Source organism: Panthera pardus, unplaced genomic scaffold, assembly GCF_024362965.1.
Source record: "Panthera pardus isolate Hobbes unplaced genomic scaffold, ASM2436296v1 HiC_scaffold_16, whole genome shotgun sequence".
Lineage (NCBI taxonomy): Eukaryota > Metazoa > Chordata > Mammalia > Carnivora > Felidae > Panthera > Panthera pardus.
In genome coordinates this window covers 107,495,630-107,510,885 of record NW_026526721.1, presented here as the reverse complement: position 1 = coordinate 107,510,885, position 15,256 = coordinate 107,495,630, and the positions used below count along the sequence as shown (strand labels likewise).

General features: G+C 45.7%; 1 protein-coding gene across 5 annotated transcripts in view; it reads left to right on the top strand.

Moving 5' to 3' along the window:
• Positions 1-15,256, top strand: part of KCNAB1 (potassium voltage-gated channel subfamily A regulatory beta subunit 1) — a 411,162-nt gene that overhangs the window by 290,061 nt on the left and 105,845 nt on the right. For all 5 annotated transcript variants that reach the window (XM_019440230.2, XM_019440216.2, XM_019440219.2 and 2 more), the window contains exon 2: positions 337-380. In XM_019440230.2, coding sequence (XP_019295775.1) covers positions 337-380 — 44 coding nt within the window. The remainder of the gene's footprint in view (positions 1-336; positions 381-15,256) is intronic.

Here is a 15,256-nt window from a genome sequence, read left to right as displayed (position 1 = left end):
AAAATACAAATTTTGCCCTCAAGGAACTCACATTCTAGAAGGAGAGAGAGAAAATAGATTTGTAAACAAATGGGTAAAGAAGATCATTCAGGCCTGAAAAGCTGCATTTAGCGGGGGACATTTTCATCTTGTGCTGAGCCTGAGCACATTTTGAGCCTCCCAGCACCCAGATGGAGACAAAAGACTCTTCCCAGGACCACAAACCACCTGCAGTTCTGTCTTTACCACAACTCTAGTCAAAAACAATGTCCAAAGGGAGATACAGTATTCCTAGTTAAATGTGAATAGTTTCACCTGACAAAGTCATGACCATGTGTTGCTTTATTTTTATTCTAGGAATCTTGGAAAATCAGGACTCAGAGTTTCTTGCTTGGGTCTTGGTAAGTACCGGGGGTATCCTGTGGGGATGGCCCGGGAGGTGGGAGACTGGGGAGAACACTAAAGGAGTGACTAGGATTATGTTGAGACCCGGTCTCAGGTAAGGAGGGGCTTCCTGACTAACATTGCTCCCCTTCTCCTCTGAGCCTTTCCTGCCCAACACAGCCCTCTCCCTCTCTAGGCCCAAAGAGCCACTGTGCTCATGATGCCATATGGGGCCCATCAAGCAGAAACAAATCTGATAATAAAAGTACACCTTAGTGGAAGAAACTTCCCTGTTACTCACGTTCAGCAAAGGTGAAGAACCTCATTGTATGCATTTGTACGCTCACCCGCCTGTAGCTTCATCTGGATTTTTTTTTTCTATCCTTCTTTTCCCTTTGCCTGATTTACTCGCTTATTTTTTTCTATTGTTACCTACTTTGTGTACTTTTATAATGTACCTTAAATACTCTGGGGCAATATATATAAATAATATATATATGTAAATACATATATTATTCCTCCCAGAAAATGTTAATATCTAAACAAGACTAAGTTAGAGATGGCAATGGTAACAGCATGAGAATGAGTCTGAAATGGTGAAATGTGAATATGAGACTTGGGGAGGGAATAAGGCTTCCTGATTTCTCCCACATATGAGAAAAAGCAGCCCTGGTATTTGGACCTTTTGACACCATGAGAACTATCCTTGTAACCTAAGAGGGTCTAGACCATGATGGCAGCTGAGGAGGTGCCGACAAGTGATCAGATTACGGCTCTGCTTTGAAGGTAGAGGCTGGCAGATTCTTTGTTTGATTCTTTGTGGAGTGGAGGACAAAGGAGGAGAGGCAAAGATGATGGGGGTGGGAGGGTTTGCTTGAACAGCGGAAAGGATGCAGCTACCAGCAAATGAAATGTGGGAGAAGGAAGGAGGAAAGATTTAGAGAGGGGGAGAAGGGAGATTGATTTGGTTGTATTGTTTCTGATACCTGTTAGATATCCAAGACAAAAAGGTCAAATAGGTAAATGGGTGTATGAATCTGGACTTTAGAGAAGAGGCGTGGGTCACGTACATGACTTGAAAGTCATCAACGTGCGGATGCTGTTTAAGCCTTAAGACTAGATGAGGACACCTGGGACTGAGTATAGATGAGACACAAGAGCACGGGGTCCGAGACCTGGGGAATCCAACATTAAGAAATCAGGAAAATGAGCAAAAGCCAATCAAGAAAACTGAAAAGAAGCAGTCAGGGCAGTAGGCAGAGACCCAGGAGAATGCAGAGTCCTGGAATGCAGCTGAAGAAATTACTTAAAGGAGGATGGAGTGACCAACCCTATCAAATGCTGCTCACAGGTCAAGCAAGATGAGGTCCAAGAATTAATCATACAGCAGCAAGGCGGTCACTGATGACTTTGAAAAGATCAGTTTGGGGAGGTGGAGAGCTCATGCATGATTGAAGAGGGCATGGGAAGTAAATAGCTGGTGGATACGCTTTTCATGACTCTGTCTATAAAAGGAAGCAGAGAATGGAGAGGCAGACGGATAGGCAGGCACAGTCAGAGAGAGTGCTCTTACACATGGAAGAAATGACAGCGTATTTGTACGCTGAGAAGGAAATCCTTTTGAGAAGGAAAAAAAAATAATGTAGGAGAGGAGAGAAAAATACCTAGAATGATTTCTTAAAGACACAAGAAGAGAGTAACTTGAAAGCAGGCAGAGTACATGGGCTTTGGAGCTGCTAGGTGGGTTGGCGGTATCTCGTAGACGTTCTTTTGTTGCTTCTATATTCTCAGTGCAAATCAGGAGCAAGGGTCATCGGCTGTTAGTGATGATGGGAAGCAGGTGTTGAAAGTTGGGTGAGAAAGAGGACATCCAGGAGAGCAGAAGGGTGTATGGACCGAGGGATACGTCAGAGTGGCTGGATGGCATTAAGGATCTGCTTGAGATTCATGCTAATAAATTAGAAATGAGACCATCTCTGTGGCTGGGTGTTTTTCCTGCAGCCACACTCAGCTGTTCAGATGGGGTTTTTCAAGGGCATATGATGAAAAAGAGAAGCCAAGAAGCTGAGAGTTTATGGAAAGGGGTGATTATAATGGTGGACCTCAGAGTTTAAACTGAGCAGAGAGGAAAATGAGGACTAAATCCAGGGATATGATCCACAAGTAAATGAGGAGATGGCAGGACAATAGAAAATGGGTAGGATTGATGAATTGTACAAACAGAAGGACCAGAGCATTGTTGGAATAAGAGCAGTAGAGACAGTAAGTTTGAAGGATAGAAAGTGGCAGTTAGAAAGGAGGATGCTTGAAACTGAGGTTTGGGACATTCAGTTGGGGTAGTAACAAGTCTAAGGTGTGTCCATGGGCAGAGGGTGGCTGAGGTTGTGTTGAAGACAAGATCGGTGGAGAGGAGGAGGTTAAGAAACCGAGAGATAAAGGCGCAGGGAAGGATTATCTTTGGAGTCCCTGAAATCACTTTAAAGTATGACAAAATTAATATTGAAGAGAGGGACACTGAGCCAGAGCTAAAATTTTCAGAGCCTAAGAGAGAATGACCAGGGGTGGCTAAGCAACTACAACACTGGGGCCTGGTGATGTGGGATTCAAAGTGGTGAGCAGGCACCAAGAAAGCATTGGAAGGATTTCTTGGCCCCTGTTGAACGAGAGTGTGGGGACCAGGGAGGGGATGGTAGTGAATGAATTAAAGGTAGTGGCAATTCTGCCTCCTTTTACTGTATTTCAAAGATATTGAAGGCTATAGATGCCCGAGTTTTTCTGATTCTCCCTAATGATATGATTTGGGTGGTGAGGGTGGTCTTCGATTACCATAAGTCAAAGGAAATTTGGCACTTGCTTAATTTATGGCTCTGATCTTGTTGTCATTTACTTGTCTTTGAAAGACTCTGGAGGTTCATTATCAGAGATAGTCTGACCTTAGTCTTTTTAAGAATGTGCTTTATGGTAAATAATTATTCACTATTTGTTTTTGAAAGAAATTACCTATAAATATAAATTAAGAAATATAGTGAAAAAATCATAGACCAATGATCTCATAGAGTCTGTATCTATGGCGGAAAATAAGTTAGTCAAAAGTACATAGAAAACTCAAGCCAAAGCCCTTAAAGTTATAAAAAAAAAAAAATTCAGGTGTTTCTGAAGGGCCACATGGAAATGAGTCTCCAGAGGGCAGACTGTAGTTTTTAAAAAACCCAGTGTGTGTGTGTGTGTGTGTGTGTGTGTGTGTGTGTGTGTGTGTGTGTGTGCGCGCTATTGGTATTTTGGTGAACTTTGAAACAGAACTCTGATTCAGGTGTAGCAAGTCCTGATTTGAGCTTTACATTTTTCTGAGAGCCTAAACACTTGTGATAAGACATTGCATGAAAAATAGGAGGAAACAAAGAAGTTCATGGGACTGACTTCATTCAAAACAGGTAAAACGTTTGGTTGAATGATCATTTCTTTGAGCGCTTTTCTAAGGGCCTCTGTAAGCCAGAGGAGACGGAAAACATCATAGAAAGGAATATGTACCAGGCTTAATCTATCTGGCTCTGCAGACCCCAGTTCTCAAATCCAGGAGGAGCCAGTTTTACCGCTGCAGGCTCAGGATGTCTGCTCAGTTACAGCCTATGTTCAACTGAGGCTTTGGAAATTAGGTATTAAATGTACCAAGCAGGGGCTAAGCATTCGACTCTTGATTTTGGCTCAGGTCATGATCTCGTGGTTGTAAGATCGATCCCCAGGTCAGACTCTGCACGGGGCATGGAGCATGCTTAAGATTCTCCCTCTGCCCCTCCCGCAGGCACTCACGTGTGCGGTCTCTCTCTCAAAAGAAAATAAAAATAAGTAGATACATAAATGTCCCAAGCAATCACACCATTACAGTTGTCTTTTATCGAAATATTCTAAAGGTCATAGTTAAAGCTAACAGTCCTGACTTTCTGTTCTACCAGAGGACAGGCTGGCAAGCTTCCTTTTCATAAACTAAGAACATGTGTAAATGGGAACAGAAAGATGAAATCACTTAAGGATAAACTGAAGACACCTCTGAAGGCACATGGCTCTGCCAGCTATTGAAATGTGGGAAGAAATTAAGCGGCCAAACCCATCTATGGGTTGCTTATGGCTGGCCTGGTTTGTAAATACATTGACCAGTGCTATCAAGCCCCAACGTCAAAGAACCTTATGGCGAAAAAAGTAAATCTACCAAGGAGTGAGTGAAAATCATCTACTAGAATGTGGGATCATCTTCTGAGACAGAAAGAGTCAAGTTGATGTATTCACTCATTCATTTGTTCATTCGTTTACTCATTCATTCTCAGCAAATGCTTAGGAAGTGAGACATTTTGCTGGTTATAGGGGATACCAAGATGAAAGCGGCAAGGATCCTGCTCTCACATCGCTCACACAGTAGGAGTTAGGCGTGTGGAAACAGACACTACGTTTGCCAGATGCCAGGATAAGATGAACCAAGCCTGAGGAAAGTCTCCTGAAGAACTTGGGGAGAACTTCACAGAGAAGGTGCTGCTATAGAGTTGAGACTTGAAGGAAATCACCAAGTGGAGAAGGGCAAAGGATTCAAGACAGAGGGAGAAGCACAAGCCTGGAGGGAGACCCCGTGGAGCAGGAGGTGCTTGGGGAAATGCTAGTGTTTGTGCAGAATACTGTGAAGGCAGGGTGTCAGGGAACCACGAGGAATGTGCCTGGAAGGAAAGCCAGGCCTGACCATGAGAGCCCTTGTTTACCTTGCTAAGTCATGTAGCTCGTGTCTTCTGCATCTCTGGTGTTCCTCCAAGTCCTGAGGTCCCCAGGTCACAAGGGAATGCTTGGGGGTGAGACACAGACAGGGCTCCATCTCACTCCACCCTTTTTCTTCCATTGCCACAGCCTTTATCAAAGGAGCTCCACTTTTTCTAAAGGTAAAGGTAAATAGAACAAATTTTAATGTAAATTTAAATGTAAACTTTTTAAAGTAAATTTATATTTTAAATGTAAATTTAAAAAAATTATTTTTGAGAGAGAGAGAGAGAGTGAGCAGGAGAGGGGCAGAGAGAGAGGGAGACACAGAATCTGAAGCAGGCTCCAGGCTCTGAGCTGTCAGCACAGAGCCCGACGCAGGGCTTGAACTCACGGACCGCGAGATCATGACCTGAGCCAAAGTCAGACATTTAACTGACTGAGCCACCTATAAATTAAAAAATTTTAATGCAATGTGTAATAAATGACCATCTTTTATTTTTTATTTTATTTTATTTTATTTATTTTTTTGTTTTAGAGACAGAGCACATGAGTGGGGGAGAGAGGCAGAGGGAGAGAGGAGAGAATCTTAAGCAGGCTCCATACTCAGCACTGATCCCAATGTGGAGCTTGATCCCACAACCCTGGGATCGTGATCCAAACCAAATGCTCAACTGACTGAGCCACCCAGGTGCCCCAATGACTGTATGTTTTAGAGCAATTCTGGGTTCACTGCAAAATTGAGTAGAAAGGATAGATGGCTCCCCTTGCCCCACATATACACTGCCTGCCCCACTATCAACATCCCATACCAGAGTGTCACCTTTGTGACAGTCCTACATTGACACGTCCGTATCACCCAAACTGTAATTACCTTAGGTGTGTGCATAACTCTTGGTGTCGTATGTTCTGTGGGTTTAGACAAATGTATAATAATGTGTAGTCCTCATAGTATCATACAGGTAATCTCACTGCCCTAAAACTCCTCTGTGCTCTGCCTCTTTATCTCTCCCTCCCCCTCACCCCTGGCAATCACTGGTTCTTTTACTATCTCCATAGTTTCGTGTTTTCCAGAATTTCATAGAGTATGGACATCACACAGTATGTAGCCTTTTCATATTGGCTTCATCACTTAGCAGTATGTGTTTACGGTTCCTCCATGTCTTTTCATGGCTTAATAGCTCATTTTTCTGTAGGGCTTCAGATTCCATTTTGAAGGAGGTGGGCAAGAAGGATCCTTCTGCCAAAAAAACCCAAAACACCCAAGAAGTTTGAAAATCCTATTCTAGCTTGTGAAAAGCCACTTAAGCACTTGGATCAAGAGCAGGACATCGTCCAGTGTAGTAGGCTTGTTTCTGACGGCGATATGAAGGCTGGCTTGAGGGAAAGGGTTGAGACTGGAGACAAGGAGAGGAATTAGGAGTCAAGTGATGAGGCAGTACTACAGGAAGCATTAAAGATACACGGAAAGGAGAGAATTATTTAGGAAGAAGAATAAACAGGATATGGCAACTTGGGAATGCAGAATGAGAAGTCTCCCTGAGCAGGGGAGGTTGCTAGGGTCCCCGGATGGGGCATCAAGGTAGACGAGCTAAAATCTCAGAAGGGAGAAATGCAGAAGGAACAGTAAGAGGAAGGAGGGCTCGAAGAAGCAGGAGCATTGTGGGGGCGGTGACCAGAGAGACCTTCAACTTATTTATTTTTTTTTAAGTGTTATTTATTTACTTAGAGAAAGTGCAAGTGAGGGAGGGGCGGGGGGGGGGGGGGAAGGCGGGGAGAGAGAAAGAATCCCAAGTAGGCTCCACACCATCAGCTCAGAGCTCTATGCAGGGCTCTAACTCATGAACTGCAAGATCATGACCTGAGCCGAAGTTGGACGCATAACTGACCGAGCCACCCTAGCACCCTGAGCCCTTCAGCTTCTGGTTTCAGAGATCCAGAGGGCATAAGGAGTGATGGAAGGAGCTCTGGGCTGCAAACAGAGACCCAGGAACTTCTAGCAAGGCAAACCTGTGCTTGTCATTGAGGTCACCTGCGAATACAGAGGACTGGCCTTTTGGGGCAGATTTAGGGCATCTGCCTTCTAGAGTCTGCCAGGCTGTATGCTCCCTGAGAGGAGAGACCAACTCTGTTTTTTCCTGTACCCTTGTTGTATCTTTAGCAGAACACAATATCTGGCAAGTAGTAGGCGATCAACAGTGTTTATTGAATGGCTGACAAGATAGATGGATCATTGGCTAAGTAATGGCAAAAAGCACACGGGGTGATAGTGAAGATCCAGCTGAAGTTAGAAATCACGAATCGCTGAGGACCAGCCAGCCCGGTTCTTTGGGTTTTTTCCAGCAGCGTATCAATGCCGAAACAGTGAAGGCCAAGTGGAAGTGGGAGGTGGGAAGTGGGGAGAGGACACAGAAAGGTCCAATGTTGAGGATTGTCCCAGAGTGGGTTAGGGGCCAGGGGATGTGCTGCATACACAGTGACATGGAGTCCAGCCTGGGGTGGGGCTCAGAGCTGTATCAACAGTTTGAAGGGTATCTGCCCACACTCTGAGTTACCCCACACGGTCTCACATTAGAAGCAGAGGCCTGTCTGACTGATGCCATGGGAAGTGACACACCATAGTGGGTAGCTGCTCCTACAGGTGCTTGAAAGAGGCTGACTTTACCCTGCACTGTGTACTCTGGGATATACTTGCTTCCCTCCAGATAAGATGTTTGCAAGAAAAAAGGCTTGTGATGGTTCATTTTATTTGTCAGCTTGCCTGGGCCACAGGGTGCCCGGATTTGTAGTCAAACATTAATCTGGGAGTGTCCTGAGGGTGTTTTTGGGTGAGATTAACAATTGAATTGGTAGACTAAGTAAAGCCGGATGGCCCTGGAAGGCCCTGCTGAATGTGGGTTGGGTGGTCCTCATTCAGTCAATTGAAGCCTGAATAGTACAAAAAGGCTGACCCTCCTTGGAGGAGGGAAACTCCTCCTGCCTGAGTGCTTTGAGCTGGAACAGCAGACGTTTCAGACCTTTGGACTTAAACTGAAATATTGTTTCTTCTCTGCTCTCAAGCCTGCTGGCTTTTGGACTAGAACTGAAACCATGGGCTCTTCCCATTCTCAGGCCTCCAGACTTGGACTGAATCTACACAGCAGTTCTCTTGGGTCTCCAGCTTGCAGATGTCAGATCTTGGGACTTCTCAGCCTTCCATTAATGTGAGCCAATTCCTTAGAGTAAATCTATATATATACGTCTATTGAGATAGATAGATCTATATATCTATATACACAAGTCTATATAGAGATTTTATATTTTAGTATAATTATATAAATATTTACATATAAAAAGGTATATAATAAGGAATTATATAAAAAAAATTATAAGATTCAGTTTCCCTAGAGAACCCTGACTAATGAAAACATTTTGCTAGTTTTTTAAAACATCACACAGGTGTGTGTGTGGCAAGCCAAGCAGCCAGATATTTCCTGGAAGTGACACGATATAGGGAGATGAGGGAACACAGATGGGGGGATATGTGGTCACATGCTCATAGAATAGATATACCTATAGAATACCATCATCCTGGGCGCCCGGGTGGCTCAGTCAGTTAAGCATCTGACTCTTGATTTCGGCTCAAGTCATGATCGCACAGTCATAGAGCCTCGCATTGGCTTCTGCACGGAGCCTGCCTGGGATTCTCTCTCTCTCCCTCTCTGCCCTTACTCGCACTGTCATGCTCTCTCTCTCTTTCTCTCTCAAAATAGTAGATAAACTTAAAAAAAATTAATAATACCATCATCCCACAGGAGGTCTGGGCTGTTCTCTGGTCAGGAAGGGCGTTTTCTTCAGTGCTACCAGACAGGGTTAGGTCTGGGTGTAAGTAGTGAAAAGGAACACCCCATGCCTCCAGGGCCCTGTTTTACACAAGCCTTGAGGCTGTAACTTACTGGGCAGGGCAAACTGCCTCTACCATCAGCATGTTTTGTGTTCTTTAGGCAGCCCTTCACACTTCATTCTCCTAGAGTAAAATATTTAACACCTTGGAGAGCCTACACTGACTCTCTCAAGAGGTGTTTCTTCTCCACTGTGACCACACATCAGAATTACGTGTGGTGCTTTAAAAAATGCAGGTAGCCAGTCTCCGTCCAGACCTCTGGAGTGAGAAGACCCTGAGGTCCACTCAGGCTGCAGGTGTTTTTAAAAGGCCTCACTAATGATTCTGAGACGGTGACAGGGTTGGAAGCCATTGCCCCAACCAAGTGGAAGGAGACTGAGATGGGTATGACCTGGGACTGGTGAGCCAGGAGCCAGCATCTGTGACCCCTCCTGCTAGCCCCTGGAGCTGGCCTGAGGCATCTCCACCTGACCGGCAGGCTCCCAGAGGAGAATCTGCCCAGATTGAGCTCGCCTTCCCTTCCATTCAGCACCCGCCACCTGGGCCTGTCTTGCCTTATGCCCTTCCCTGATCAGGGCAACCTTCCAGAGCAAAAGCGGTGAGTCGTAAGAATAAACCTTGTGGGCTTCTTTTTAATGTGTTGCATATGTGCAGAATGTACTCCTGGCTTGTCTCCCTCTGCCTGAGAGATGCTCTCACTGAACTAAATATTCTGACACTAGGAGAAGATGACATTAAATATTTAACATGGATGGCATTATTTTTGTGACACCCTTCGTGAGTCTCATTCTTGTAGCAAGGCCAGTGTAAACGAGCCGCTTTGCCTATTATTATAATAACACAACAACACAAATATTTATGAAGAGCCTCTAAGACACTTGAGAAACAATTTAAAAAGTACAGTTTCTTCCCTTAGAGAGTTTACCAATTTTTCTTCCTGACACGGTGAGTTATCTTAAGACCAAAATACCCACAAAATTGAAACACTGCGTGGATAGCAAACATACGACAAGAGAATCCGAGGCTGGAAAGTCTACCTTGAATAACTGCCGTGGTGCCTACACATTAAAAACTGAGCAGGCATTTGTACTTGTACAAGATTGTTTTAGGGTATTTCTTCCTCATTTCCTACTTTCATCAATTAAATGCGTAAGGTTTGCTGAGAACCTGCTTATACTGTGAATGGCCAGTGACTGCGGGCCCTGTGCCTTTGCCTTCCCTCCTAGAGTGTATTAGGAGCTAAGATAGAGCCAGCCGGAGAGAGCAGCTGCCTCAGAGCTGGGGCCAGGGAAGAGCTTGGGAAGAGAAAACAAAGGAGTCTCTAACAACCCCATCTTCACCCCCCACTTTTACAAGGATGAGTGGCCCTCACTTCCTAACCTATGATTGACAAATGAAGCCAGTCTTTGTACAACCGCCAGGTAGCAGGGGAGAGAAGGTCCTCCAGAGACCCAGATGCAGGCCGTTTGCTGGAACTGATTAATTATACACATGTTCTCACACATATGAGAGGGGTCATTAGTCCTTGCAGTCACCACCCCCTATACAGATGAGAAAAACAGAGGCAGGGATGATGGGGGTTTGGAGTGGAATGACGGGGGTCTGGAGTTGATGGCCAAGAAAGAATTCTTGAGACATCTTTGTTGCAACAAGGGGATTTTATTAAAGCACGGGGAGAGGACCCACAGGCAGGAAGAGCTGCACTGGAATGGTGAGGAGTGACTGGTTATATACTATGGAGTTGAGGGAGGTAAGGGCAAGAGGAAGGGCTCCAGAGGGACTTTGATATGTCAAAGAAGACTCCTAAGATACTGGAGTCCTTGCTCTTGTCAAGCTAAAGTTGTTTTCCCTCTAGTCAGGCATTAACATTAGGACAGTAGGGGGTTCCTGGAGAAATGGTTCAGTCTGTATTTGCCTCAAGTATTTGTCAATGAGCTGCAGGTTATAAGGAAGTTTAATCTGACCTATCATTTCCTTCTTGTCTTTGTTCCCCACATCACTCCAGAGGGGACGGTGATGTCGGAGCTCCAGGAAACTGAGTTTATGGATTTCTGAAGATTAGGCTACTGATAAAATGGCCATTTTCTTGTAATTTACTGAGATATTTGTGAACTGATGGAGACTCCTGTCCTGTATGACTGTGATCTCCATCAGTTAACCATTTGTTTTTCCCTTTCCTTTGTTCTTGGGCAGCCAGGAGTGCCCGGGGAATATCACACATATCCCACCTGGGGGGACAGGCCATAGCTTGCCTTAGGCTCCCTCATCAGGAAGAGGGGAAGTGTCTTGTCCAAGTCCAGTGGTAGAGACAGCAGAGCCCACACCTCCTGCCTCTGGCCCGGCCACCAGCCACCTGATCCTTACTTCTTCTCCACCCACAGCCTCCAAGTGCCCACAGCCTCTTCCCGGCCTCAGGTTCCTCCTCGAGAAGTGAATGGCTGGACCAGACATGGGAGGCTCATTCTAGCTCTAACAGTCATGATGTGGGCAGTGATCAAGTTCCGCATGACTCCAGAGTGGCAGCTGGGTGAAAATGCCCACAGTCTACTGTAGAACTAGAGAATGGGGGTGTCGGAATGACTCCGGGAATCACTCAGGGCAGGCAATCACAGCTCCACGGACAGCATGGGGGCCAGAATGCACATCTCATGGCCCATGGCCCAGTGCGCTCTCTCTGGAAGAGATTTCCAAGTAAGAATACAAGTGAGTGCAGACCTTTTGTGTTCCCCTGGATGCCCTGAAGGAAGCTCCTAACTCCTGACTTAACCTCCTGAGCACATTGCCCTAAACACGTCAGCTAGTCCTGCCTGTGGTTCCTCTACTCTAAGAAGAAGCCTGACGAAGGCACACCTTATGTACGTGCAAGTCTATTCATGTTGTTTACCTGGCATTTGCCCTGTACATGAATTTTATAAAGATTACACTTATAAGACTATTTTCTTAAACCATAAAAACACAAATGGAAGTTTGAGAAAGTTTCCGAATTTCAATCAGCAAAGTTGAGTTCCTCTAATTGTGAGGCTAGAATTCGAGGGACTCATCCGTTGGGGTGCTGACCTTCTGTGGAATGGGGTGCCCAGATTAAGAGAGTGTGGGGCTGAGGGGAGCCCTCGGAGGGCGTCGCACATGCCTGAGGGGGTGACCGGCTGTGGGTCCACACAGGAGGGGAAATGCGTGGCGTTTCATACCTATGCCTTAGAGGCCTCCTGGATGAAATTAGGAATAAAATCCCAACTCCTTTTACGTCTGTTGAGTGTGAATCCGTCAGAAGCCTTCTTGAATAAGTGAACAGAAAATTCAGCCAAAGCAAAGTGAAAACCTCAGCTTAAGCCAAAACAGAAAATTCTGGGCTCGTGTGGGCAGTGGACACTTTAATGGCCTGATCCAGGGATCAGACTGTGAACTCTGCATGCTGGAGGTCTCATTCTCAGGCTGCCCTCAGAGTGACAACATGGCTGTAGCAGCCCCAAGCCTCCTATAAATATTGGTTCCGGCTGGCGTATGTATCCGTCCCTGAACCAATTACTGAAGGAATCCAGTCAACCAAGAACCAGCCCTGAAGCTGCAGAAGGGCTTAAATCTACAGAATGCAGATGCCCAAAGGAAATTTAAAGGACCCTTGCGTAAAAAGCACTGTGTTCCAGACAAATCCTTGGAACCGGAAAACCCTCCCCCACCCTTGTTTTTGCTTTTCTGAGTTTTTCTATGTCTTTGGCGGCCAAGGTTAAAAATGACTGTCTCCCAGGCTTTTCTACAGTGTGAGGTACACGCAGAGTCTGGTGACCTTGGAGGGTGTTCATTTCTTGCTCCCTCAGTTTGCCAAATCGACCATACTTTTCCTCCAGAGGGGCAATATGTCCCTTTGTCTTTTTAATAGACTCTCCTTTACATTTTGCCCCAAATGTTGAAGGATCAGAGAGCCCCAGGCTCATTTACAAATAAGAGCGTCATCCTAACACCTGGATGACAAAAATACGCAAAACCTCCCGAAGAGCAAAGCAGAAAATACATTAGTGGTCATTTTACATCTGACGACTAATTAAAATGGGAAGGGGGAAGAGGCTACCCAACATGTAATTATAGAAAACGTGATGAGGGAACGAGCAGTTGCTGAGTTAGAGCTGACGGCCTAGCCATGGGGCTCCCTTCAGGCTGTGCAGGAGGAAGCAGAAGGATGGAAAGTGCTGGCGGGGCTCTGCTTATGGTGACTGGAAACAAGTTTTCTGTGGGACTTTGTTTTTCTTTTTGGTCGCTCACTCCCCTTCCCTCCCAAGCATCCCCATGCTGCTCAATGCTGCTCTTTCCTTCAGCCCTTGCTGGGCAGAAAGTGCAGCCTGCTCGGCAGATATGGGAAGCAGATACGCGTAACCACTGGCTGAAGAGAGGAGACAGGACTGGTCCTGAGACACAGTTCTGGAAGCGGGTCTCTGTGCCTTTGTTACTGGCACATCATTCCCGGGGCCAAGGGAGAGGAGCAGAGCAGTCACCCTCCCTTTCAGCACCTTCCTGGGGGTGGGTGGGGGGGGGTTGGCTTGTCCCTTTGGCCCTGCTGGTGCATCTTAGTTTGTGAGCTCTGAGGGGGCCAGGAACCACGACGACAGATTTGATCATCCTCATAAAGCACAGAGGCTGGCACCCCTCATTCATTCTCACGTTCGTGGATTGCGTGAAGATGTGCCAGACGCTGTGCTGGGGAAAAGGGGGGGAAGATGCACTAGAGCACCACTGCCTGGCCTCACACAGTGAGTGAGTGCAGGGGTGGGGGTGGGGGGGCAATGACCAGATTCCTGGGATGGATTACATCTCTGGGCTTTGTGCCCCCAGAGGACACCCTGTATTTATGTTTGCTGGTGAGCTTCTTCAGTCTGACTTATTTCTTGCTGGATTATCCGTTCAGATCACATGCCTAGATCAGAGAAGGCGTTCAGTATGTCTCATTCATAGAATGAATGAATGAATGAATGAGTGAATCACAGTGTGACCAGTGCTCTGAGAGAAATCTGAGGTGCTGTGGGAACACATAAGAGGACTGCCTAAGGGAGAGGTGGGCAGGTCATGGAAGGCTTCCTGGAGGAAGAGACAGCCGAGTAAGAGAGGACAGTAGGGTAGGAAAGGGTGAGGCCAAAGAGTAAACAAGGTAAAAAGCAGTCTAACAGTGACTAGTGCTAGTAACAGTGCTAGGAGTAGAGAGGCAGAGGGTAGAGAGGTAAGACACAGAAATGGCACAGATGAGGAAGTGACCACCTCTTCTGGGGAGTCAGGGAAGGTGCTGGGCGAGGCAGTGGGATTTTGAGGGATGCAGGGGAATCTGTTAGGGTGATATGAAAGAAATCTGCAGCCATTTCTTTTTCTTTCTTTCTTTCTTTCTTTCTTTCTTTCTTTCTTTCTTTCTTTCTTTTTTTTTTTTTTATTTCTCACTTGGCCCTCACTCAGATCTAGGCTTGAGTGTTGCTTTCCTGACCATCCAGGTCCAGCTAGAGGCTTCCTATTAGTCCCCATTGCAACCCCTCTTACCAGTGTGTGGCCTTTTGGGTCCTGTGCTGTAATTGTTTGAGTGTTTTTCTGTCTTCCCCACTGGACTGGGAGCCCCAGGAAACAGAGGCCATTGTTATCATTTGCCATTTTGACCCCACCATCTGGCATGGTTCTGGGGGAATGATGGGGCCTCGATAAGTATTTTCGAAATGAAGTGATAAACTCAGGAAGAAAAGCGTGGAGGAAATCTAAGTTAGCACGGCCTGGAGGAAGAATTATATAGGGAGAGAAAATGATAAGAGAGGACTTTGGAAAGATGATGGAGAACATTGGAAGCCATGCCACAAAGCTTGGAATTGATCTGTTTTGTGATGGGGAGTCACTTGGCCAGATGCATTTTAGGAAGCTCACTCTGGTCGCAGTGGTCACAGCGGTCACAGCAGATAGCAAATTAGGACTGGAAATAGAAGCAAGGAGAGAGGCTGCACCGGACTCAAATATCCTGGCTTTTACAGAAGATTAAATGTAACCATCAGTTACTTGCTCACTAACTGTGAGCCCAGTTCATCATACTGTGTACCTAGACAGACAGCCTACACAGAACACATATGGCAGTTGTGAGTAAATGGGGCTTGATCAAATTAGCAAAAGATGGGTAAAGAAAACACAAAAGGAAATGCTTTTAAAAGCATAAAATAAAATCTCAGAAAAATGGCCTAAAATAGGTGTCAGCATAACAAATTACGAAGTTTTAGAGATTGGGTAAAAAAAAAAAAAATGCTGGTTTCTAGATATGTTCTT